Source organism: Ixodes scapularis, unplaced genomic scaffold (assembly GCF_016920785.2).
Source record: "Ixodes scapularis isolate PalLabHiFi unplaced genomic scaffold, ASM1692078v2 PGA_scaffold7__128_contigs__length_106722199, whole genome shotgun sequence".
Lineage (NCBI taxonomy): Eukaryota > Metazoa > Arthropoda > Arachnida > Ixodida > Ixodidae > Ixodes > Ixodes scapularis.
In genome coordinates, this window is record NW_024609882.1 from 33,487,310 (window position 1) to 33,512,069 (window position 24,760).

Sequence of the window (24,760 nt, forward strand, 5' to 3'; positions counted from 1 at the left end):
TTATGGTGACCGCCCATGCTGCTCGAAAGGAATTTGTCTGCGATCCCCACACAATATGTCGCGTTCGTTTCAGCGTTCACGTCGGCAATCTGCCTGGCCGAGGATTTCGAGTGCCGAAGTGGTCGTTGCGTCGGCGGGGCCTATCGCTGCAACGGAGACAACGATTGCGGCGACTGGTCGGACGAGGAAGGCTGTGGTATGGGACATACACCACTTACAATCTAGCCTATAGACGAAATGATCTGTGAGTCGAGATTCTTCGAGTTATTTTGTCTTTCTTCGTGTTTTTAAACGTGGCTGTTAAGTGCCACAGGTGCTCAAAGAAACGCGTGTACGCGTTTTACCCAGCGTCGGATGGGTAAAACGCGTACAATGTTTTTTTTAGGCATCGAAATCGAAGACTGTCTGCCCCAATTGCTCTCTTAATGCCATCCACGAACTGAACGCAAATTGGAAAACCTGCATGGGCCCTTATGGGGGGTGCAAAATAAGCCTCGTTGCGTTGAAATCACCTGGCCAGACATACTGGTGCTTTGGGGCATCCATTGTTGTTTGGGGAGCGCGACAGCGTACGTAACTTCCGCTGCACTGAACGTATGGTTCTGGACAAACTGTGACGGGTGGAAGCGCTACACATGACCCACCCAGAAGGCCATGTCAACACCACCTAGGATACTCGAAGTAGATGCAATAGAGCTCTGACGTCATCACACTGAGATGGAGCGCAGACACTGATTGGACACGAGCGCCGAAACAGCGTTCGGCGGGGTTTCGTGCCCAATGAATGCGTCAAAGGACGCTCGGCTTTGGGCTGGGGCCCAATCGCCGAGTTGGCGCAGTCCTAGTGTGACGACGCTACGTTAATATAGAGGAGGTAAAGCACCTGCATATACAAAAGAACGTGATTCATCGTTCAAAATGCTCCTCCTCGCCGACGCCTTCACTCGAAATGGTGGCCTCCAGAGAGAGAGAGAGAGAGAGAGAGAGAAAGGCTGGGAAAAAGAAAGGGAAGCGCCGGGGCCAATCACGCCATCAGGGGAGCGCACGTGATGTCGTTATTGACCGCCGTCTTGGCTCACAAATGGCGTCGGGGAGCCGGAGAGAGAGAGAGGTGGTAGGAGAGAGAAAATGGCGTTACTTTTATCGTTTCATAGGGGCTTTTAAAGACGGCTGTTCCCACGGGCTTTGAATGATCTAGGTTTGGTTCCGCGTATTCTGTGCGCAACTCGCTAGAAGGCCCTTCCCGCCGTCGTCTTGCAGAGGGCAAGAGCGCGTGCCAGGAGGGCGAGTTCCGCTGCGAGGACGGCTTCTGCATCAACCTGGACTGGAAGTGCGACGGGGACGCCGACTGCGACGACCACTCGGACGAGCGCGACTGCGCGCCCAGGCAGTGCGCCCCGCACGAGTTCCAGTGCCACTCGGGCAAGTGCATCCAGGCCGAGTGGCGCTGCGACGGCGACTTCGACTGCTCGGACAACAGCGACGAGGACGGATGCGGTAAGGGGCCTTCAATTCTGTATGAGTGTCATGACGTAAATATTAGGCTATTTGTTGTTATTTTTCTTGTTTGTGTGTGTGTGTTTGGGGGGGGGGGGGGTGAGTATTCGTTATGTGGCATACGCGTTCAATTCAAGTATCAAAGAAATATATATATACACTTTAAAAAAAATCCCGTGCGTCTACTTTCCCACACAACACTTGAAGAGCCAATCACAATAACTTACGAAGGCAGCTCAGCGAATGACGATGCCGAAACATATGTTTAGACTAAAAAATGCACTCTGAGTTGTGACATTAAGCAATGCAAAACGTCACGCTTGCATTGCTTTATGTCACAACTCAGACTGCGTTTTTTGGTCTAAACATATGTTTCGGCATCGTCAATCGCTGAGCTGCCTCCTTAAGTTATTGTAATTGGCTCTCCAAGTGTTGTGTGGGAAAGTAGACGCACAGCCTTTTTTTAGAATGTGTATATCTTGGGGGAAGTTAATTTTAACATGGACGGCAGCAAAAGGTGTTGGCGTGAATTGCTCCCTACTCTTGAATGTGGCTCGGCTGCACGGACGGTCTGAGCTGGTAGCACCAACCAGAGCTTCCAGCCAAGACTTGTACACGCTTACAGCTTCCCTCTGTGTTACGGTGTCTCAGAGTCATAGGGTGACAAGAAAATCAACCTATTTTTCTAGGACCAGAGGTGGCCTGTGAACCAGGCCATTTCCGCTGTCTCGATGGCACCTGCATCGTGGAACGGCTGGTGTGCAACGGAGTTCCGGACTGCCCGGATCGGTCGGACGAATCACAAAACACCACCTGCAGTAAGTATTTTCTCTATCCTCTTTCACTTAGCCCCTCCGTTCACAGATACTCCTGTTATACCGGGTGTTGGCAAGAGAAAAGTAACTTGTTTTTATTTTTCTTAGCGCAAAAATTAAACAATGCGTCGCTGTACGCTTAGTCGCCAACCACATGTAGCCCAAGCGGTTGGGACCCGGTGGTCTCATCCGCTAGGGTTACATTGATTGATTTCGCGTTTCAAAACTCTTTGCTCTTTGCTCAAATATGAAATGCGGCTCATGGCATATGGTGCGTCTGAGTGAGGCCAGATGTCTAGATCGTCTGGGACATGCGCGTTTGCTGGAAACTGCAGAGATTTCAAAAATAAATAAATGCACCGTCGTTGCCGTTTTCCACTGACTCGACAGAAAGCAGCACGCCCTGTCGGGAGGACGGCTTCCCGTGCCAACATCAGTGCATGGCTACGGCCACCGGGCAGAGATGCTCGTGCAAGGAAGGCTACCAACTGGCCCCTGACGGACGCTCCTGCCTCGGTGAGTAGCATCCCACCTTCCGGTGAGGAGCTGCTTCGTCTTTTTATGCAGGATTGCATTCTAACGGAAGTAAACTTAAAAGAAAATCGTGAACTTTTTGTGTGTTTAATTAAGGAGATTGGATTTGTTTGATTTAAATAACTTTAATAAGATAGAAGGAATTTTTGTCATTAGAAAAGATGTAGAATGGTTGCCTGATACTACAGGGTGTCATAAAGAAAGATTTACAAGGTTTTTTTCACCACAAAAGTAAACTAGGCATCGCCGAACCCTCATTCTCCGCCCAAAGGTAACGCTAGAGGTCACAACCAGATGCCAAAGTTTCAGCCCGATCCGATACCTTATTCAAAAGTTACGTGATTTTCTGAAAAGTTCAATGGGAAAATGGCTGTCGACGGGGTTTTTGAATACATGGGGCTCTATGGGCGCCAGAAACCGAAAACGGGCAAAAATGGGCTTCATTTTCTCATTGAAATTTTCAGAAAACCACTTATAACTTTTGGATAAGTTATCGGATCAAACTGAAACTTTGGCTTCTGGTTGTGACCTTTAGTGCTATCTTTGGGCGGAGAATGAGCGTTAGGCGAGGCCTAGTTCATTTTTGCGGTAAAAAAAAAAAAAAAACTGTAAATTTTTCTTTGTGACACCCTGTATAAATAATTTTTCGCTTGATAAGTCTGCTTTAAATACAAAATAAAGGAAAATGTAAAGCATAAAATAATAGGCAAAGAGTGAACATTAAAAAAAAAATTCGCAATTTTTTAAGCATCCCCCCCCTAAAAAACAGAATCCCTTTAGATTTTTTAAAATTGCGTGGGAACTGGGTTTGGCCTAAATCACCATAGTCAACTTAGTTCTATTTAAACCACCATATAAATCATTATTTTAATCACGATCTAAATCATCTTGAATTTTTATTCTCCGCCCTAAACGGAAGCTATATTTCATGTTTTTCTGTGACGTGACGTTACCATGCCGCGTGATGTCGGGTGGCACTGCCGCGTGACGTGAGCTCACTTGAAACCATGATTTCATGCCGTGAGGTGACGTGGCCACGTAGCGTGGCGTCAGTCACGCAAATTCAGTTACGTGATTTGTGAACCATGGCTTTACGTTATGACGTGACTTGCAACGTCACGTTATGTCAAGTCATGTGACGTGGCGTCACTTAAGATCATGACTTTACACGTTGGCGTCACGTCAGCTGACGTCACGTGACCTGGTGTCACGTCACGTCAGCTGACGTCACGAGATGAATCAGAGTGTGTCAATAAAAGAAGCCATAAAAAGACATCGCCTTACTGCAGTTCTTCACACGACGGTTTAACCAATAGATCGCAATATAGCTGCCAAGTTTTACTTGACAGTCTCTTCCTTCCTGCGTAAAATTTGAGCTTTATTCAGTCCTGCAAATTTCCGAATTCCTTGAAATTCTTGGTTTAGTTTCGATGTTTTGCCGTCCAAGCTGCCATACTTTGGGAAAGTCGCACTCTCTTAGGCAGTCGGGTACCCATACTTTCAAATATTTCAAATTACGTTAAATTGGCTCAATTTTGCGAAAATCGAGGGATCGTGTATTGGTGAAACAATTGCTACATATATCTCTTAAATATTCTATTTTGCAACTCTTTTTTCTAATACATCTTCTAGAAATAAAAAATCGTTTAGAAAATTTGAGTTTTTTTATGTTTCTTAAATGCAAGATTGTCCAACACGTGCTCCTTTTCTGTTTTCAGATGTCGACGAATGTACCTACGAAGGAACGTGCAGCCAGTCCTGCGTGAACACAGTTCCCAGTTTTCAGTGTCTCTGTAAGCAGGGCTACAGGCTTCGAGATGACAAGCGACACTGCAAGGCACAAGGTACACAGCATTTACCTTCCTTGTGGCTGAGTACACTTATAATAAATGCCTTCATTTGGAAACCTGGTTTTTAGTATAGTTTGCAGTAGGAATGGAATCGCTTACATGTGCAAAGTCTGCAGGAAATAAGGTTGTTTAGAAGAGTGTTTGAGATAACAAAAGTCTGTTTGAAATAAAATAACTTTGAAATGTTTTGTCAGCTATTGATTGGATGACACAACATTTCATAAATGTTACAGAAATGTGATACTATGACTATCTTGCATCTATATCATAATTTAATTTCTAGTTTATTTTTCTAGTTTTTTTATTTAAAACACTAATCATTAGCTACAGGGGCACGTAACTGAATTTATATTTAAAAAAATTAAGTCCGCGAATTTAGCCAGATTCGAACTGGGCCAATTGAAAAAAAATGAATATCACCACTCTACCGATTAAAAAAACAAGAACAAAAAACAGACAAACAAAAAACGTGGAGCATACATTTGAATTGTTTGGAAAAATCTGTGAAAGATTTCTCTAATTCTTTTTTTACACTGAAGAAATCCCAAATCGTTGGAGAATCCTTCGGGAATGAGATAAATCAGGCCGATACATCCGCTACACAACAGGATCCTATAGACCTATAACGAATTAAGGGAAGGATAACAACCTTACTTGACATTCCGATTACAATCCTCTGCTGTGTAAGAGTTTGCGTCAAACAATTGCTGTGTGATTTTTTTATACATTATTTCGGCTGACCGACGCATAGTTTGAATAGCATTTATGCTTTCAACAAGGATGATTCTAACCCTACACAAGGAACTTTCACCAGTAGAACAGCAGGCGCTTATTACACTGCAGGGTACTTCAGTTTAAGTCAGACTTTTTATGAAGTCAAGTGTTCTTCAGGTAACAGTGCTGAACACCACGGTACAATTAACAAAATATTAAAGCATAAAATGCTCTCCTATGTAACCACCTCGTCTCTTGGTGTCAAAAAAGAAAGCGTTTGAAGAAGTGTTTTAAAATTATGTGTACGCAGACTTGGCTAGGTACCAAGTTGATTTCACATCTCGGTCCAGCTTCATCGTTGAGTCATCCGAAGGCACGCCTTAAGCACGTTTGAAGCCGTGTTCGCTTCGTATGTATGTAATACTTCGAACATGTCCACAGGCAGTACTTGTACGGTAACTCTGACAAGCCAGTTATGCAGGGAAGAATCACGCCTAAGACGGTGTCTACAAACTGTCTTTGCATTAGCTGTGTGACCGTGCAAGCTAGCCATTAACCAAATATTTTATTTTTGTTTTTTTTACTTTGTCCTCCCCCAAAAAAGGTCCAGAAGCGTACGTAATCTTCGCCAATGGAGCCGACATCCGGCGCATCACCATGGACAAGTCCGAGTACACCTCCGTCGTCGCCAAGCTTCAGAACGCGGTGGCGCTCGACTATCACTTTACGCTCGACCTGGTGTTCTGGTCGGACATCACGGTCGACGTCATCCGGAGCTGTAGCCTGACCAATGGCACCGACCTCAGGACGCTCGTCTCGCGAGGCCTGGCCAATCCTGGCGGACTTGCGGTTGACTGGATCATGAACCGCGTCTACTGGACTGACTCCGGGACATCTCGTGTGGAGTCTGTGGATTTGGACGGCCGGAACCGGCGAGCCCTCGTCTGGAAAGACCTGGACAAGCCTCGTGCCATCGTGCTTTACCCTCAGCTGTCGTAAGTGCCCTCTCGTTCAGGGGTACTCTTGAGTTTCCGATGCCTCGTAGTTCAGGAAACTCTATGTAGCCTAGCATTGTTGTCATGAATCATTCATAAATTCATTTAAAGAATCTTTGTCTATTTTGATTAAAGACATCTAGAACTCTGTATACTGTTTGCAATGACAGTTCATAGTATGCCTTAAAAGTGTACTCTTACGGTGATAGTCAGATGTCCCCTTTATAAAAAGTGCATAATAGTTTATTAGTTTTTGCATTCTTCCTAACTCAATGGATTCATAGCGTCTTAATTGCCGCAATATTTCTGGTGCCCACAGTCAAACCACAAGGGGTTATCGGAGTTCGCAATGTTTTTATCTGCTGCTTGCAGCTTGTTCAAGTCAGTAGGAAATTTGGTTAGCACTGCATTTTGTTAGCGTGGCATCATGTAACATTATTTGTTCATGTTTTGTTTTAGTAGTTGCATTCCAATTCGCACTGTAGTAGTTTGTATTACACTTATGAGAGTACGTGAGCAGTGAAATAATGAATAAAAAATTTAAGTTCTGTACTAGTCAGTGAGACGTAGAATGAAAAGCAACAGGCGATAGAAGGTAGTACTGAAAAAGAGCTTTCCTGGAAGCCTTCAGAATTCAACACATTGCTTACAGAAGCGCCGTCCTGTGGAATCTGACCTCTTCGATAGATGCTAACTCTCATTAGATACTCTCTCTGATGTTCACAAATATTCGTCTGCTAATAAAATGTTTTTTTGTTTTTTTTCTTTCTGTGCATTGTGTACCAGGACTGTCTACTGGACAGACTGGGGGGCACGACCACGGATCGAACGGATCTACACCGACGGTTCGGACCGAAGATCAATCGTGGACACATCCCTCTTCTGGCCAAACGGATTGACCATTGACTACGCCAGTGATCGCATCTTTTGGGCAGATGCCAAACACCATCAGCTGGAGAGTGCGGACCTCGACGGCAGCAATCGCAAGAAGCTTATTGAAAGCGGTCAGTGCTCTCCGCGGCTCCACCTTTTTTGCAGAGGATCGCGTTTCAGTTTGGTAAATATATATAGACCAACCTGCTGTTTACAATCAACTCCGCCCTTGCCCACAACAGCTGTGGACACTGTGCGGGCGCGGAAACCGGTCTTCAGCACGCGTTCCATGCCTTCCGTCGTGCTTTGGCTGCGCGGGCGCTCGCTCGCTCGAGGTGCACGTGACGCCGAAGCATTGTAGAAGGCAGGAAGCTCGCGTCTGAAGCTCCTCCCTGCCGTTTTCGCCTTGCCAGTGACCATAGGAAGTTATTTGTAAGAAGTCCTACTTAAGTAAAGTATAATCCTTGTGAAATGAAGACTTTTATGGTGGCTTACCTCACAGCCTGGCAAGCGTACCGCAAATGCAATTTACCTCAAGAATGGGTAGCTTGTAATGCTGGTATATTGTGTACCTGTATTCAAACTGGTACCTGAGGTCTCCATATCATCAAACTAGTAATTCGTCAGCTATTTAAAAAAAAGGATACAAAACTGCGTTCACTGCAGTACGGGTGTAATATTATATAAAGCAAAAATAGGATTTGATTTGCTATACACGACATATCAAAGTTGTGGTAAGCTAACTTAGAGTGATGGCACAGATATTGAATATAAACACGCTGATACGGTAATTTTTGCTTGAATCATCTTGTGTTTAAGAGTAGAACCAGATGCATCATGACATTTTATTGCATGAGCTATTTATTTCACATTGACAATTTTTAAGCAGACGTTATAAAAGTACGCGCATAGACATACTCCCTCGAGACGTAAATTTTTGCTCAATTGAATACGACAAAATTATCATAACCTTTTGTTGCATATAGGTACATACACTTTCAGTGTAGGGAAATCAAGCGAATATGAAGTTCTTCTCTTTTTATTTTAACAATTTTTTTAAAAGACCTCCGAAACGAAAAAAAAAATAAAAGTCTAATTGGGACACGCGTGTCAAAAAATAAATTTTACGCGAAAAAAAAAAAAAAAACATTCTGAAAGCAATATTGACGGTGCGATACGCGATTATGTCGATAGTCACCTCCTTTTCACTTGTCTTTGATCTCGGCATTTCAGGCGCGTGGAGGAGAGGTGGATCAACTTGGTTATCACATTGAGCTGATGAGAGTGTATGACAAATCTTATTGAGGTGGAAAGAGTGTATGACCATTCCGTGACGTCATTGACTTTGCGCGCAGAGTTTAAAACGAATCTGGCGCTGTCAATAGTACTTTTTGACACGCGTGTCCCACCCAGACTGTTAATTTTTTTTTTCTTTTTATGGGCTTTTTAAAGGCGTAGTAGCAAAACTTGTCGGGCTATAGTTGGTTCAGGGTACTGAAAACAAGTATGTGCAAACCAAGCACGTAGCTGGGGAGGGGGGAGACGAGACCACAGCAAAATTAAAGAAATCATGGGGGGAAGGCCCGGGCCCCAAGCCTCCCCCCTCCCCCCCCCCCCCCCCCCCCCCCCCCCTGGATACGTGCCTGGTGCAAACACAGAGGACGAACGCGAAGGAGTGGACAAGGAGGAGCGCAAGCTCTTGTCCACTCCTTCGTGGACCTGCCCTTAGCACCATCTGCACCTGCACCTAGCACTAACAATGACCTTTTAGATGTTCAGCGTCTCGGCAGTGACTGCGAGCTTGAGTCAGTCTCAGCACTATTATTTTGCGCGTGCCACCATTTGCTCCTTTATTAAATCGCAATGTGACATCGAGTGCACAAGATGGTAAGCCTGAGAAGCGCTTGTTAAACATATTTGTTTTCGCTTGAACAAAGAGCAAGTTTCCAAATTTAGCTACATCCTGATCTTCCTTCATCTGTCCAACAAGGTCTGCCCCATCCATTTGCGGTGACAATATTCGAAGACACGTTGTACTGGACCGACTGGCAGACCAAGAGCATTCATACAGCCAGCAAGTTCGGGCATCAACAGCCATCCGTCCTGTACCCCAAGCTTTCATACCCCATGGACATTAAAGTGGTTCAAAGTCTGCGCCAACCTGAAGGCAAGTTTTGCAGCTCCCTGCATTCTAAACACGTCTCAGCACTCACGGCAACATTGTTGTGTGGCGTATAATTAAAATAACGCATTCTTAATAATTCGCCTAGTTCGCGAGGAACAAATTTGCTACTTCTGAACTGCCCTTGCTCCCAGAATGCTTTCCACACATACGCACAATATTATAATACATTCGTGAGGAGTGTTTTTTTTATAATAATATTATAAATAATAATAATATATTATTAATATTAATAATAATAATCATCTTTTCTGAGTGGCTCGCAAGACTAGGGAGATAGTCGGGCGCTCAAACGTGTGAGCGTCTGCTAGCCAGCCATAGTGAGGTATGCGGAGTGCAAGTCATCTGCATCTTGCGCAGGAGTTGTAGTGACGTCAGAACGACACCGACCTCTGATTCGCTTTGATTGAAAGGATAGTGGGTAGACCTCAATGCTAGATGCATTGAGGTCTATGGACTACTTTTTTATCAGCCAATAAGAGCTCGGCGTTCTGACGTCATGGCAACCCCTGTGCAAGAAGCAGACGAGCTTGCGCTCCGTATTGCGAGCACATTCACAGAACAAAAACACAAGCCCTTTTGGTAGCACGTTAGTATATATACTATTAATATTTTACTTTATCCTCAGGAATGAATCCTTGCACAATTGTCGCCAACAAATGTAGCCACATCTGTGTTTCCAACAACGAAAGTGCCACATGTGCCTGTCCAAGTGGATTGAATCTTCTCCAGGATGGGACTTCCTGCATGGAGAGTAAGTAGCGTGCTTACAAAGACACTTTAAATTAAAACTCCGGTCGAAAACGAAACCAAAATAAATCGCTGATATCGCTTTAGTGGCACGAAATATAATCCCAGCCGAAATATTACGTCATAGTGAAACCGCGTATTCCACTAAAACTGATTTTAAAGATGCGACCAGCTGATCTTTAGCGTGTAGTATAAGTGGGTTACCTTTTAGTTAAGGAACCCTGGGCGACGCGTACCGCAGCACCACGGTGACGTCACGTCGCGTCTATGGATATGAATATGAAAATGGATATCGCGACTAACCGCTTTGTATCGGGGGATGCCAGCTTACTGAATCTAGCCAATTTATCTGTTAATTAATTCTTGGTTTCTCTTCCACCAGTGGTCCAGTCTTCTTTTTTTCCACTCCACCAGGCTGCGGGCCCCTGCCCATGGCGCTATCGGCGCCGTCGTTGCCTCTGTCGTAAATTAGATGATCAGTGTTGCCATCCCTCTAGCAGAGGGTTTCGGTTTCGCCGGAGACGCCCGAAACCAAACTTTGAGCCGTGATATTTATAAAACTATACACAATATTTAGAGAAAAAAATTATACCTAATAACTGAGGGACAGTGACAGCTGAAAACAATTGTAAGCCCAAATTCGGAGAATTACTAATTTCCCCCTTCATGTGGATAATTAAGATATATGTAGGTAATTTGTTTTCCCTCCGACAGCCAAATCTCACAAGAACTACTTCGCGCCGCATTTGAACAGTGCGCAAAACTTGCTCTTTTTCTTGAGATGAAATCGGATATAGGGAGTATTCACTGGCGGCCTTATCCGTGCGTGCTGCTGCTGAGCGCGTGCTGACGGCGAGCTTCCGCAGTCCTTTTGGAGCGTGCATTTAGCACCATCAAGGTCGCCGGTCTTAGCAGGCTATTAATGTGGGCTCGTTCTGAGCATGCGCTCTAAACATCGCCCTAAGGCATAGTGTCGAGTGAATACCTTCTATGCGGAGGGCAAGTTCGTCTGCTCCTTGCGCAGGGGGGAGCGGTGATGTCAGAAGGCCGAGCCCTGATTGGCTGATCGCGACCCCCTATCTGAGCGTCGTCTGCTCCTTTGCAACGTCGTCTGCTCGCAACGTCGTCTGCGTCTGTCTTACCTTTCCTGCGACTTTCGAAAGTGCGGAGGCAGGTTCACAAAACGATCTTACGCCAGAAATATGCGTACGACAGAACTTGAGAACAAATTCGTATTCACGAAACGAAATTTTCGTAAGTTTTGCGCAGGCGACGAAATCCTACGACAGCTCCGAAGCTCTCTTAATCTAATCAGCATGGCCGACAGCGTCGCGGTCGCGACGACCAACGGACGTTTATTTTTTTACGTGCGCTTCTCACGCGTCCCAACTTCAAGCAGCAAGAATAAAGTAAAAAGTACTTGAAACAGACCACGACGAACAAGAACGCTTGATTCACAAACACCCGGGAAAAGCTCCAACGGCCACGATTCCACCGACAACGACCAAGCGAGCACGGCAGATAGGCCTAGCAGGCACTCCGACTCGGCGACCGTCTGCTCACGACCGGCTGGCGTGTTGAATGGAATATGCCCGCGCGACCCTTGTGAACCCTTCAACCTCAATTTTAGATTAAGAGGTCAATCTCTTCCTCGTGTCATCTCCTTCTTTTCCGAGGCAACGGTGACTCTCGCCGGTAAAAAAGCGGTGAATCTCCGACAGACGCAGGAAAGGTAAAGCAGCCATCGCTTTGACTAGCAGACGTAAAGCAGACGACGTTAACTGCGCCAACCCGCCGACGCCGTTAAAGAGTGAGAAGTCTCGCCGCACACGAAAGGAGGGAAAAAGTATTTGGGAGGGAACTTGCGGACACTAACTACTCTCACCTCTCGGTTCTTAGCAGACAAACCAAGGCGCCTCGGGACACCTCGCCAGTGAGTCCTTTGACTTCCCTCCTTGATGAGCGTCTACTACTTGTTAGACAAAAGCAACGTACCGCTCGAGTTATTTTGTCTGCCCTCTCTAAAAGGCGAAGTCGAGCTCGCTCGTAAAGACCTGCACTTCCGAAAGTCGCAGGAAAGGTAAGACAGACGCAGACGACGTTGCGAGCAGACGACGTTGCAAAGGAGCAGACGACGCTCAGATAGGGGGTCGCGATCAGCCAATCAGGGCTCAGCGTTCTGACGTCATGGCTACTTCCCTTTTCATGCGCAGAAGACGAAAATGAGCCCACTTGCGAGGCGTATAGGAGACAAGGCCCGCGCATTGTGATTGTTAATAGTAGTGGTGTCGCGAACTTTTGTCGACTTCAATTTTGACTTCGAACCTTAAGGCTCGACTGGTTTACCGAACCTTCGACCTTTCACAAAGGTTCAAGAGAAGTTCGACTTATGGACAGTGTTGACCGGCTGCTACACGGATATTTCGAATTTTGGGGAACAAATAATTGAGAAAGTAGTTTATTTTATATTTTATAAAATGGTTACCGATGTTTACACCATAAAGAAGCAAAAATATGCGCTTTTAATGCTTTTGTTAGTTGATAATGTGAACCAGTGATGCCAATACGCCCAACAAATATTGCACTTTTCTTCCGCCAGGAGAAGTCAATTTGTTTTGTTTTTTTAGTTTTCGTGCATGCGCACAAAAGGCGGACTTAAAGGGGTACGGAAACGAAATTCCAGCGCTCATTTTCTAGCTTAAATGTGTTGCATGTTGCAGCATAACCTCAAAAACACCAGTCTTTCGTCGAAAGGCACAAGAAAACTAAATTTGAAGCTAATGCAACGATCTTTCAATGTGCACCTGGTGGATGCCTATGAAACTTACTTGAGAGGTAATCTAGCAACATTGGGCATCTTGCTACGTAGGTCATGACGTTGCAAGAACCGAAACATAGTCGCACTAAACATCGGAGCAGCGCCGCTCTTTGGAAATAAGCTCAACTGTTTAATTTTAGAGCCCAAATCTCAGGCGCCCGTTTTCGGCTTGAGCAGCGTCGCCGTCGGCGTCGGCGTAACTGTCCGGTGCATAGTGGGTAAATTTTCCCGCTAAATTTAGCGGAAAATTTTCCCCACTAAATTTAGCGGAAAACTTTCCCCGCTAAATCTAGCAGAAACCTTCACCCGCTAAATTTAGCGAAAAATTATCCCCGCTAAATTTAGCGGAAAATTATCCCCGCTAAAATTAGCGGAAGAATTTCCCCGCTAAATTTAGCGGAAAAAATTCTCCGCTAAGTTTAGTGGAAAAAATTCACCGCTAAATTTAGCAGAAAATTTCCCCGCTAAAGTTAGCGGAAAAAATTCCCCGCTACATTTGGCGGAAAACTTTCCCCGCTAAATTTAGCCAAAAATGTCCCCGCTCGTGGAAAAAAAAAAAAGAAAAATTTCCCCGCAAAATTTAGCAGAAAATTTTCCCAGCCAAATTTAGCGGAAAAACTTCCCCGCTAAATCTATCGCAAAATTTTCTCCTGAATGGGGGCCGAGCGAAAGAGGAGGAGGGGCATAGCCCCCTCTCTGTACCTTTCCTTCCTCCTCCTCAAGAGCTGCGCTCTAATTCGGCGTTACAGGGAGTTGTAAACGGCCTTCATTTTTCAACTTGTTCCTTCCTAGTTTTCCTCCTCAACTCACAAATCGCACATTGTACCAAACAGTTCAAGAAGACCGAAAGTTAGGACTCTCCGCTCACGGACCCTCGTTTGTGCACCCAGAAACAAGCCATTCTCCCCCTAGAAGATTAGCCCGTCGCTCAAAACTCGGACAAAAGTTGCTTTCCCCACCCCGTTCACACTTAAGCTGACAGTGCTGTGGAAGCTAAGTGCTCCTTGGGCCAGCCACACGCTCGTCACCCCACGGGTACTTCGAGCTAGGGAACGGCTCGGTTGTAACGCGTAGACCGCGTTTCCCCCTCCGCAAAGCCCTCCGCAACGAAGGAGCCGCTACTGCGCCTGCGCGCCGATGGCTTTGGCTGTAGAGTTCCAGGTATCGTAGCGGGTTGCGAAGGAGCGTTGCGGGACGGCGAAACAACGCTGACAACGTCACCAACGGCGATGCCCATAACCACGCCGGCCTTTCTTCGTCACGAATGCGGGAATCATTTTTCTCTCTGCTTTTGTTTGCGCCGGATATGCCAAGACTAGGCTCCCGTGTTTTCGGAATTTATTTTTCGTCAAATTCGGAGGGTGTTTTTTGGAGTTTATTTTTTCCCCCGAAAATTCGGAGTTTATAGGAGTTTATTTTTGTTTGATTCCAAAATCTCCGAAATTCGGAGTTTAATTTCGCAGTGTTTCCTATGAAAAATAAATAAACATATATCCGGGTGTTAACGTATGATAGATAAAGAAAAATAAAACGCGTCTATATCAATTAATATTTCTTCAGCTGGATTTGGTGTTGGTACCATTGCCATTGGTATTACTAATTTCTCCCACAGCAAAAGTTGCACACATCTGTGGCTTTGATAAACGTCGATACCTTAAAAATAAACTTATGGAGGCAGTCGCTGGGAAGCTCGTATTCATACCGGCGACTAGAGAAAACTTCGGCGCGCACTTTATTGGATGAAATTTGGTGACGTCACGACCAATAGGAGCACGGAAACAGACGCGGTCTCCTCGGTCTCCTCAACGCCCGGAGAAACATCGGAAACATCGTGCCTGACGTATGTACCGTCGTCGAACGAAAGGTGGGTGGTTTGAGTTTTCCTGTGATGTGATCTCTATGTGTGTTCGTTCCAGGCGTCCGAGCTGTTTCTTAGTTTCAGATCTATTTGGCGCCGCTGCCTACATTGTTTGAGCCTGCGTTCACGATTAAAACAACCATCGCAGAAAGCTGAAAGCCCGCCGAAGAACGGCTGACTTGCGAGCTAAACCTAATTCAACAAAACCATTTGATCCGACAGAATAATGTGCTTGATCTTACATTTCATGTCAACAAAGAACTGCGCTGTCTGTCTTCGTCCCTACATGTTTTATTCTTTCGTGTTTTTTCAAATCTTTACCAACCCGCGTCCAATCGAATGCCCCGATCACAACAAATAGTTGGTCGTGCTCCGATGGCCCTTATCATCCGCCGGTAAGGCAGTTACGTCAAGTAACGTCATATTCTCAAACTGTGAAATACTATTACCACCTCTAGTTTCACATTCTGGTGCACCGTGCACTTGCAGCTTCCTGCACCCCTGCGAGGTTTCCTGCGATCGTACCCTGTATATGATGGATTTCTCGCCGCACGCGAGTGCTCTCGAAGGCGTGCTATACACTCTGTAACATACGTTGTGTGCAGAAAAGGCAGAGGCCCGAGCACAAAAGCGCCCTTTTTGCACGAGCAGCCGTGCAAAAAGAACATTCTGCGGAGCTACGCCCTCGCACCCGTGCCTCTGCTGCACACAACTTATTAATAACCGAGCCGTTCTCGTTTTTGTTTTGCATATTACTGTGAAAGAAGTGTCATTGTTGTTTTCTTCTCAAACAAAACTCACACGCTAGACAAAAGCAAACAGATAGGAGTCTGCACATTCACACCCTTTTCTCCCTTGTGCGACAGGTTATAGCCGGTCGCGATTCAACACCGTTTCTTTTGAAGCTGATGAGCACCACAAGGCGTGAAAGAGGTGACTTGCAGCTTTGCCAAGGCAGCGGCAAGACACTACAAGCCTTCGCATTAACTGGCTAGCCAGTGCCGCTCTGTTCTGAACAGCACTGCGTGCCATGCAGAGGGTTTGTGCAAGCTCGCTGGGTGGCGACGCTAGCCACGGTAAGTTCATCCTATGCAGCTTTCTTTTAGGGATATATGTGGCTTGCAGGCCATGTCGTGCATGTGCCATTCGAGGGACAGCAGTGCCAGTGGCAAGGCTGTGCTGATGGTAATCACCACTGCACTGTGCTTTCATTCAATAACTGCTGAAAAGGAACCAAGTACTTCCGAGAGATTCTCGGTTGTGCTTTGATGAACTCCAGCTCGCTTATGAACAGGTGGATGGCACAGCTGGCCTTTCCTAGTGGACTTGATGTCTGTGTTAACAATGCAACGAGACTTCTTTTTAGTCTGCATCGCACATAACTGCCATGATAGCCAGTGTGGACGTAGCTGGGGTAGCCCCCAATATGGCTTCTCTAGCTCGACACAAGTAATGTTCCTACCACTGTCGTGTATGATGCCAATCCAAGATTGAAATATACTTGTGCTTTTCATTGCCGTGACGTCACGCAGGCACATAGCCAGGATTTTGTTTTGGGGGCGGGGGGCGGCAGCGGCGGGCCGGGCCGGGCCGGGCTCCATGAACCCCCTCTAGTTACGTGCTTGTGTCACAGGATGGGACAGGCTCACGGTTCGAGCGGCTGTGTAGAAATGAACTATGCCGAGCATTTGTTTCGTGCTGCTGGGTGGGATTTGGGGCAACCTTCCAAAGCATTCTTTTGACACCATAAAACTGTTTGTGATCAGTTGTGAACAAAGTCTACAGCCCTAAGAGTGAACCTTTGCCTTCCCATGACGTCTCAATTTCAATGTTGCCAGTAGAGCTTTTCACTTCGAAAAACACAATGATGACCAAAATTGTAAATTCTGTGACTGCGAAAAAAAGCTATTTCGGCCAGATATTTCGGTTACTATTTCAGCGATGTTTGTTGATGTGTTTAGCAAGTTTTTAGGCAAATCGGGGACAATGAAGAAAATGCCGGAGTACCCCTTTAAAACATAAAGTGCACGTAGTACACAATGGAGAAGTTGCTCGCCAATCATTCTCTAAGAAGTGCGAGTTGAGTCCTTTGGAGGCAGTTTACTGCCGCAGCGTGCACTTTAATCTGCCCGAGAAGAGAAAACGAGATAAATGACGAGTAGGATATCTTTGTTCCAAGGCTTCTTGAGACAGGAAAGGCTAGGGAACCAGTATTGTTGCTTCTTACTACCCGGTACGAGACTCAAACCCGACATGCAAGGAAGTCGAAAGGCCTCTTCATGTGCCCTCTTTCTGCTTCCTTGTGCCTTGAGTTTTAGCTGTGTCTACAATTCACGCTTGCCTGCATGCCTACTCTTTTGGTCTCTTTTTTGTTCACTGTGTTACTGAAGTTTCCTGTCGTTGCTGTCCCAGAAATGCTTTGTGGATGCACAGAAGTACAAGGTGCTCGACGCCTGCGGCTCATTGGTATTGCTTTTCCCCGTACCACGGCATGAAGGAGGTGGCCTCTCTCCCTTTCAAGCAGCTGCGATATACTACTAGCACTGGGTTACAACTGCAGCTAGCCCATGGGTACCGTTCTGCATCCTGCACTGCGTGTAGTTCCGAGAGCCATGTGAAAAGGCAGGTGTGACCTTTTTAGGCACTGTCACTTTGTTTTGTGCATTTTCTGCCGCTTTTTCGGGGCAATTTTTTTTTAAGATTCAAATATTAGAAAACAGACTCAAGTGAGAGAGGGGGTTTTCTGAGAAGACTGGCTTCTTTGCTAAACCATTGGGACTGGTATTATATCTATAGAGTTCATGTACACCTTACGTTATGTACTTTTTCTTTAGTTGTATTTTACTTGGTACTTGTACTTCGATGTTACACGACAGCCACTAAAAATGAAGAAAAAACAAAAAAAATGTTGACCTGTCGGTTTTTTGTTTTGTTTTTTTGCAATATGTTGGAAGAGTCAAAGATGTGGTCGGTCATTCATGTTATTTTTCCTACACGCACGTCCAGCCTATGTTTACATAAAGCCCCAATTGCCCCTTAGCAACGGAAATAATCTGTGCGACAGACTAGGCGGCAGCATTGTGGACGGAAACTGGCCTGATTATATCCGCCATGTTTAGAAACTACATTTGATGTCAGGTTATAAATTCAGTGGCAAATTCCCCCTAAAAGAATCTACATCACTCTGCCAGCCAATCGCTGCCGTCACTTGTCGTGACGTCACGTCCAGCAAAAAAACTACAAACTAGTATTTTTTTTTTTTTAGTGGCAGGCCTCTGTTGTTGATGCCACATAGCACGTCAACACTCAAGCAATTCTTCCGCTCTTGACCTCTCCGGTTTCACCTTGCGAAGTCGTGACGGTGTCTGCTTTTGTTTGCGGTATTTCCCATGTGTCGACGTGAGAAGGCAGCGGTTGTATCGCCAAGGAAGTAGCAATCAATCTGTGGATTTGCTCCAGCGGCACAGTGTTACAAACAGGACTCTTTCACCAAAGGCAAAGTCTAACAACTCGCCCTACAGTTGCCAGCATCGTGCAGCCGTGAATGCGTAACTTGTCCGAACGCTTTTATGCTTTCTTCTGTGTACAGTGACAAAATGACTCGCTGAATGCGAAATGCCGTACAGCAAACTACAGTAGAGTCTCATTAATTCAAACTCCAGGAAGTCACAGATTTTAGTTTGAATTATCAGAAATTCATCTAAATATGATACTAGACAGCATTATGATTTGTTACATGGATAGCTACTTATACAAAGCAGATTTTTGCCAGTTTCCTCTACATAGGCCTAATTATAAGCAAGTACAGGCATAACACATTAGTGAAAGAGCTGTGACATTGAGTTTATTCATCCGGCAAAAAATTTGTCGATTGTGGACTGTTTAGTCAGCACATACGATCTCAAAATAAAATTTTCAATACCAGCCAACGCAAGTAGCTCCTCACGGGAATCTTCCTTTGCAAACAGAAACTTCCGGAGCTGAGCGATGTGCTCAAAGCTATGGCTGTGACAGTTGGTAGCAAGTCATCCCTTTCTTCATTGTCATCTTCACTCTCACTGCTGCACTGTGCTGGCATTACTTCCTGTACTATGTCCTCTAATGAGTCATCACGACAAACACACACATCATCGTCAAGACTAGCATATTCCGCCTATGTGCTTCAAGGCCAGAAAGCATGATGCCAGTGAGCTGGTCCTCATCCTCGATATCGTCTTGGTCATCGTTGCTAGTCTTGAAGCACATAATGTGAACGCTGTTTTCTGCTAATGTGTGCCCGCTTGAGCCTTGAGTGTGCTTCTTTATGAGCACCGGTGCACTGCGGAGAAACAACACTCATGAAAGCACGCTCTGCAGGTTTGCTTCTCTGCGGTGCACCGGTGCTCGGAGAGAAGCATACTCAACAGGGCCGCGAGTACAAAAGTATGAATTAAAGGAGTCATGAAACGCTTTTCCAACTTTTTCCTGTTTAGCTTTCCTCTTCAACTCATAAATCGCGCATTCTACCAAACAGTTCAAGAAGATGGAAACGGGGCAGTCCCCTCTTGCTCGGACTCTCGTTTGAGTACCGGGACACAGCCATTGTCCCCCTAGAAGATTAGCCCGTTGCTCAAAATTCAGACAAAAGTTGCTTTCCCCACCTCAATCACCCCGAAGCTTACAGTGCTGCGGAAGCTACGTGCTTGTTGGGCCAGCCACATTTTTGCCACGTGATCACGCTCTCTCACGCATACCCACGCGCAGAGAACTAGGTCAGGTGATGAAAGGGAGGCGGCTGATTGTGCGGCAAGCACGTAGCTTCCACCACAATGTCAGCTTAGGGGTGAAGGGATTAAGTGAGGTCCGGTGCTGTGTGACGTGCGTTTGGACCTGGTGACGCGCTGGGGGGGCTTTGCAACGCGCTACGGGGACCGCGGATGTATCACAGTGACAAGGCAGAGAGCTTACGAAGGGAAGGAGTTACGAAATAGTTCCCTGTGTTTTCGAATTTTCGTACCGAAAGTCAGGCTTTTGACTTTCTACCTTTTTTCTTTTGGCCCACTGAACAATGTTATTAGTAAAATCCCAATATAAATTGATTTATTCCAGCCAAAATGTGTTTCATAGGCCCTTTATGCAAAAACGCCGTTTGAATTAAGTGGCTTATAAATACATTAAAAACATAACGGGACAACCAAAATTTTCAAGTCTGTTTGAATTAACCGGAAGCACGAAATATCAGTTTGAATTATCACAAACCTATTGTATCAATTACTTTCTGCAGCAACTTTGCGCTTAAAATTGCAATAAAGTTATTTTTAGGCTAAATTCATTTTTCTAGACTGCTCGATTATTCTGAGCTTTGCGCGACCCCTTCATGTTCCGAAATATTGGTCAGTGACTGTAAAACTTAAACACAATGGTTACACACCACAGGTCCTGAGGACCATGACATCAATGAGCTGGCTTTCACTTTGTCCAAGGCAGCAGCGGAACACTATGGGTGGGACCCTGGGTCGACACACCGGCCGGCTCATGGATGCCGTCCTGTACCCTGCACGGCACTGCGTGTGGCTTAACTGGCCAAGCAGAAGGTCATCGCATGACTTTTATGAGGCGTCGCTAGCCATTGTAAGTATATTTTTTGACACTCGTGTCTGGTGATGTACTTTGGTGCAGTACAACAGAACACATTTGGTGGCAGTTCAGTCTTGCCAATTAGGCCATTTTGAAACGGAACACATTTAGTGGTGGCTGGGTTAGGTTTCCTGGCTCGGCAATCTTGCAGCAGTGTCTAGACTCGGCACAAACCTTTTTTTACTTCACTGTCAGCGCTAGTGTAATCTCTGCAATGCTGTCAAAGCAACTTCTGCACGCGAACAAGATGCAAGACGAAGCCACATGCTCGTGCCCAGTGTACGACTACATGTATACATGGGCACTTGTGCCCATGCGTACCTACTCGCAATGTGGAGCGAGTTCGTTTTGGCCAACACTCCATGCGTTGATATTTGCGTAGTATATATATATTTTTTTTTGTTATAAATGGCAGGTCTTGGCTGTTGATGCCACGGAGCACGTTGCCACTTGAAGCAATAAACCCTTTGCAAAACTCCCAAAATGCTGCGCGCACCGCGCGATGAATAATGGGAGCCCTCGGTACGCTCCTCCCGCTACCACGTGATTACATGGCATACGCGAGCAGGTGCAGGTTACCACGGCAACAACTTTTGAACAGCCGAGTCGGGCGAGCGACTAGCCAACGGCTACCCCTTTCTCATTTCTCTCCTTTGTACCAACGCTTCGTCGAAACCTGCCACAGTTGCGGCGCTCCATCACTCAATTTTTGCGGACTATATTACGTTATCGACAGCACAAGGAAACCCCGGACAAATCGAAGAAACTCTTCAACGGGGCTGTGATGCGGTCGAAGTCTACACCTCCACAATAGGACTCACCTTATCTCCCTCCAAAACTCAACTACTGGTCACATCCTCCAAGAGAGGACCTGACCCCGACCGAAAACTCATCAAAATCAAGCTACAGGACAAGGGAATTCAACAAGTTGATCAAATCAAAATTCTAGGTGTAGTATTCCAATTCAACGGTAAACCAGAAGGATCACTCAACCACCTTCACGCCCAAATCAATCAGATCGCACACCTGATACAACGGACCACAAATCACAGAACCGGACTCGAAGAGCATAATCTACTCCATATCATCGACGCCTTCGTCATATCTCGTCTCCTATACACACTACCGTACCTCACGACAACATGTACCCAAATCAGAAAGCTCGAAGCCAGTCTCCGTAAACTGTATTGACTCGCCTTGGGAGTGCCGCACTACACGTCCGGCGAACGCCTTCTCAACACGGGAACTTTCAACACCATTACAGAGCGCATACAAATGCACAAAGACGGGTAGATATTACGACTCTACCTCAAACCAAGGGCAAACAATTTTGCAGACACTAGATATCAGCACGGACTCACTTCCCTTAGTCCCCATACCTCCCCCTCCGTGGAAAAGCGCCAACCCAAATGTTACAGTGGAACCAGTACCGAAAAACATGAACCCCCACAACCCTGAGACACGAAAACTCCGCGCCAAAGCCCACGAAAAGCGAATACGCTACCTACATGAGACGGATCACGATATGTATTTTGCTGATGCCAGTCACCAGGTCACGCATGGCAAAATAGCTTTCGTTAAAGGGCAACTCCGCTCAATTTTGAAAAATTTAGGCTTACATGTGATTCCATTTCACAAAGCACTACTAAACAGCTCTACGTCTTCGGATTCGCGAAATGTGGAATATTATTTGTGTAATCCTAATTTAAACAACAGCTGATACCGAAACTTCGGTTGCGTCGGGCATCATTGGTCTCATGTCGTCAGAGTCATGGCCACGTCACGTCGAATCACGTGGTCTTGTAACGTTTGAGGGGGCGAGGGACAGGACACGCGACGCGGGCAGGTTGCTTCGCATGGCGTGGACGGTGATGGCCCGGGGGAGAGGGGGAAGGGGAGAAGATGAAAGAGAAGGGGAGCGGAGAAACAGACCGATGAGCACGCAGGGCAACGCAAACTAGCGCATCCACGTCACAATAATCACGTGGACGCCGTTCAGCCAACACCCGGAGGAGAAACTCATGACGTCATCGTTCAATTTCGCTCTGAGAAGTAAAAACAAACGAAACGTGAGAATGATGTAGTCATGCCTCTGACATAGTGGCTCATTGTCGGCTACTCGAACTCCGTGGCATTGACTGCGCTGATGATTGCGCCTCCCGCCGCATGCTAGGGTTTGCAGATTTCGGCCACTTGGCTCACTTGTAGGTTTGCTGGCCAGTTTAATAAATATATAGACGGAATTAGATTGTAATATTTGACATGGGGTCTTCCTATATGATACTGAAGGGGGCTACATAGTTTTCTAAATATCGAAAATGAAGCGGAGTTGCCCTTTAACACACGCACTAATACACAGTACTCCGAAACCTTCACAGAACCCCCAACGATCGACGATTTGGAAGAATAAGAAACTACACCGACAACACCTTACACTTAAAACGAATAACCTAGTCTGTGAAATACATGTCCGCTACCCGGACAAAAAGTTCCGCCTCGTATGGACGCCTGGCCACCAAGGCGTGGAGGGTAATGAGACAGCCCATCGTCTCACCCTCGAAAACTCCCCGGGTCCCGTCTCGTCATGGCCAGCTATCTACTCGGTAGGCGCAACAAGGAACGCTCGCAGAGCCCTGCGGAAGTCGAGGTTAAAAGAACAACGTGAAGAGCGGACCATTTACCCTCACCCTCCAAAGACCATGTCTAGGCAACAATCCTCCCTCGTCAGGCAAGCCCAGACCAACTCTCTTTCATCGCACTCCATCTTCCACCACATCTACAAAAGACCCGACTCCCCCACCTGCCCAAAATGCGGAGAATACCCTTCCATCCCTCATACCTACTGGTCTTGTAACCCACCTACCCTTCCCCCTCTCACACATCATTTCTTGGGAGGAATGGCTGGCTCTACCCATGGGCACCGACATACCCACCGCACTAGAAGCACTAATTAATCACTCCAGTCCCCTTGCGGAATCCATCCGCGAGACGTGCGCCGGACGGACCGTCCGGACCAGGACGTAGGCCCTTACACAAAGTAAAGTTTTGCTTGCTTGCTTGCAGTGCAAAGTAAGTGGATTCGGTGACACTTCAGTTACGACGAATAACGTATTCAAATAAGCTCACCTGTCGCGATGCCTTTACGCTGTTACAGATACAGTACGCTGCCAATGACAAACGACTTGGCGGATGGGCGGGATGGCTGCAACGGCTGCTGGCGGTAGCTGCCGGGACACGTGGGCAGTCGCAAAGGTACAACGAGAAAGCGCGTGATCTGTACCGAGGGTTCCCGAAATTCCCTGTCGTCGTGGCGCTGTACGTTTTGCAAGGGGTCTATTCTTCCGCTCTTGGCCTCTCCGGTTTTACCTTGCAAAGTCGTGACAGTGTCTGCTTTATTTTTTTGCGGTATTTCCCGTGTGTCGACGTGTGCGGTATTTCCCGTGTGGCGAAATATTTTTTAAACTGACGTTCGCTCAAGTGAGAGTTTACTCTATACTCGACTACTGTGTGTTGCCCCAGAGCCGTAAATGTAGAGAGTTTGGCCATTCGTTGGGAAGTATACGAGACAAATGAGGAAGCGCCATTGGCCGAAAGCGGACTGGGCGTGTTCCAGGGCGTCTTCAGAAATTTTAATGTGACCAACCAGAAGCCGGAAATAATACCCTGGCGGTGGTCGCGAGAAACAAACCTGATAACTGCATTGGAGTAACTCTCAATGGCTGAAAATATGGTACACGTGATGTCTCAATCGCGGTCATCCAAAAAGATGGTGGAAGAGTGCGACTAGCGGAACGATCGACATAATCCTTACGCCAAGCACCCAGGGCCGGGAATCTGCCGTCCGAACGGTCACACTCTGTCCGCGCAAAACAGAGTTGCGCGGCGCATTCGTTTCTTACATCTTTCTGCATGATTATGATCAAAACAACACGTGCACCCTATTTTCAACCACGAAGAGTTACTACCACTTCACTCTTACGCGCTTATTAAAACCGTATACGAACATAGACTGTTGATCAAAACTGTTTGCCGCTACTACCGCTAGGGGATTCTTTTCGGCTTCTGGTTGGTCAAGAGAGCATGCCAAGCCGTCTTTCCGACTGCCGCACGCCCTGACTCTACCAGCGCCTCCCATTGACCAAACTCTCTACATATACGGCTCTGCGTTGCCCTACATGTTCGGATAACGTACTGTTTCTGTTCACCTGGTAGGCACTTTCATTGTCTACATACACCGTAGGTTGAAAATGCCCTGAAT

The 24,760-nt window shown here is 46.4% G+C and overlaps 1 protein-coding gene across 1 annotated transcript in view; it reads left to right on the forward strand.

Moving 5' to 3' along the window:
• LOC8042575 (low-density lipoprotein receptor-related protein 4) overlaps positions 1–24,760 on the forward strand; it is a gene marked incomplete at its 5' end in the record, with an annotated part of 130,877 nt that overhangs the window by 43,440 nt on the left and 62,677 nt on the right. The window contains 9 exons of the mRNA XM_029975676.4: positions 74–196; positions 1,261–1,497; positions 2,187–2,319; positions 2,707–2,828; positions 4,565–4,690; positions 6,015–6,405; positions 7,192–7,409; positions 9,269–9,445; positions 10,089–10,214. Of these exons, the coding sequence (XP_029831536.4) occupies positions 74–196; positions 1,261–1,497; positions 2,187–2,319; positions 2,707–2,828; positions 4,565–4,690; positions 6,015–6,405; positions 7,192–7,409; positions 9,269–9,445; positions 10,089–10,214 (1,653 nt within the window). The remainder of the gene's footprint in view (positions 1–73; positions 197–1,260; positions 1,498–2,186; positions 2,320–2,706; positions 2,829–4,564; positions 4,691–6,014; positions 6,406–7,191; positions 7,410–9,268; positions 9,446–10,088; positions 10,215–24,760) is intronic.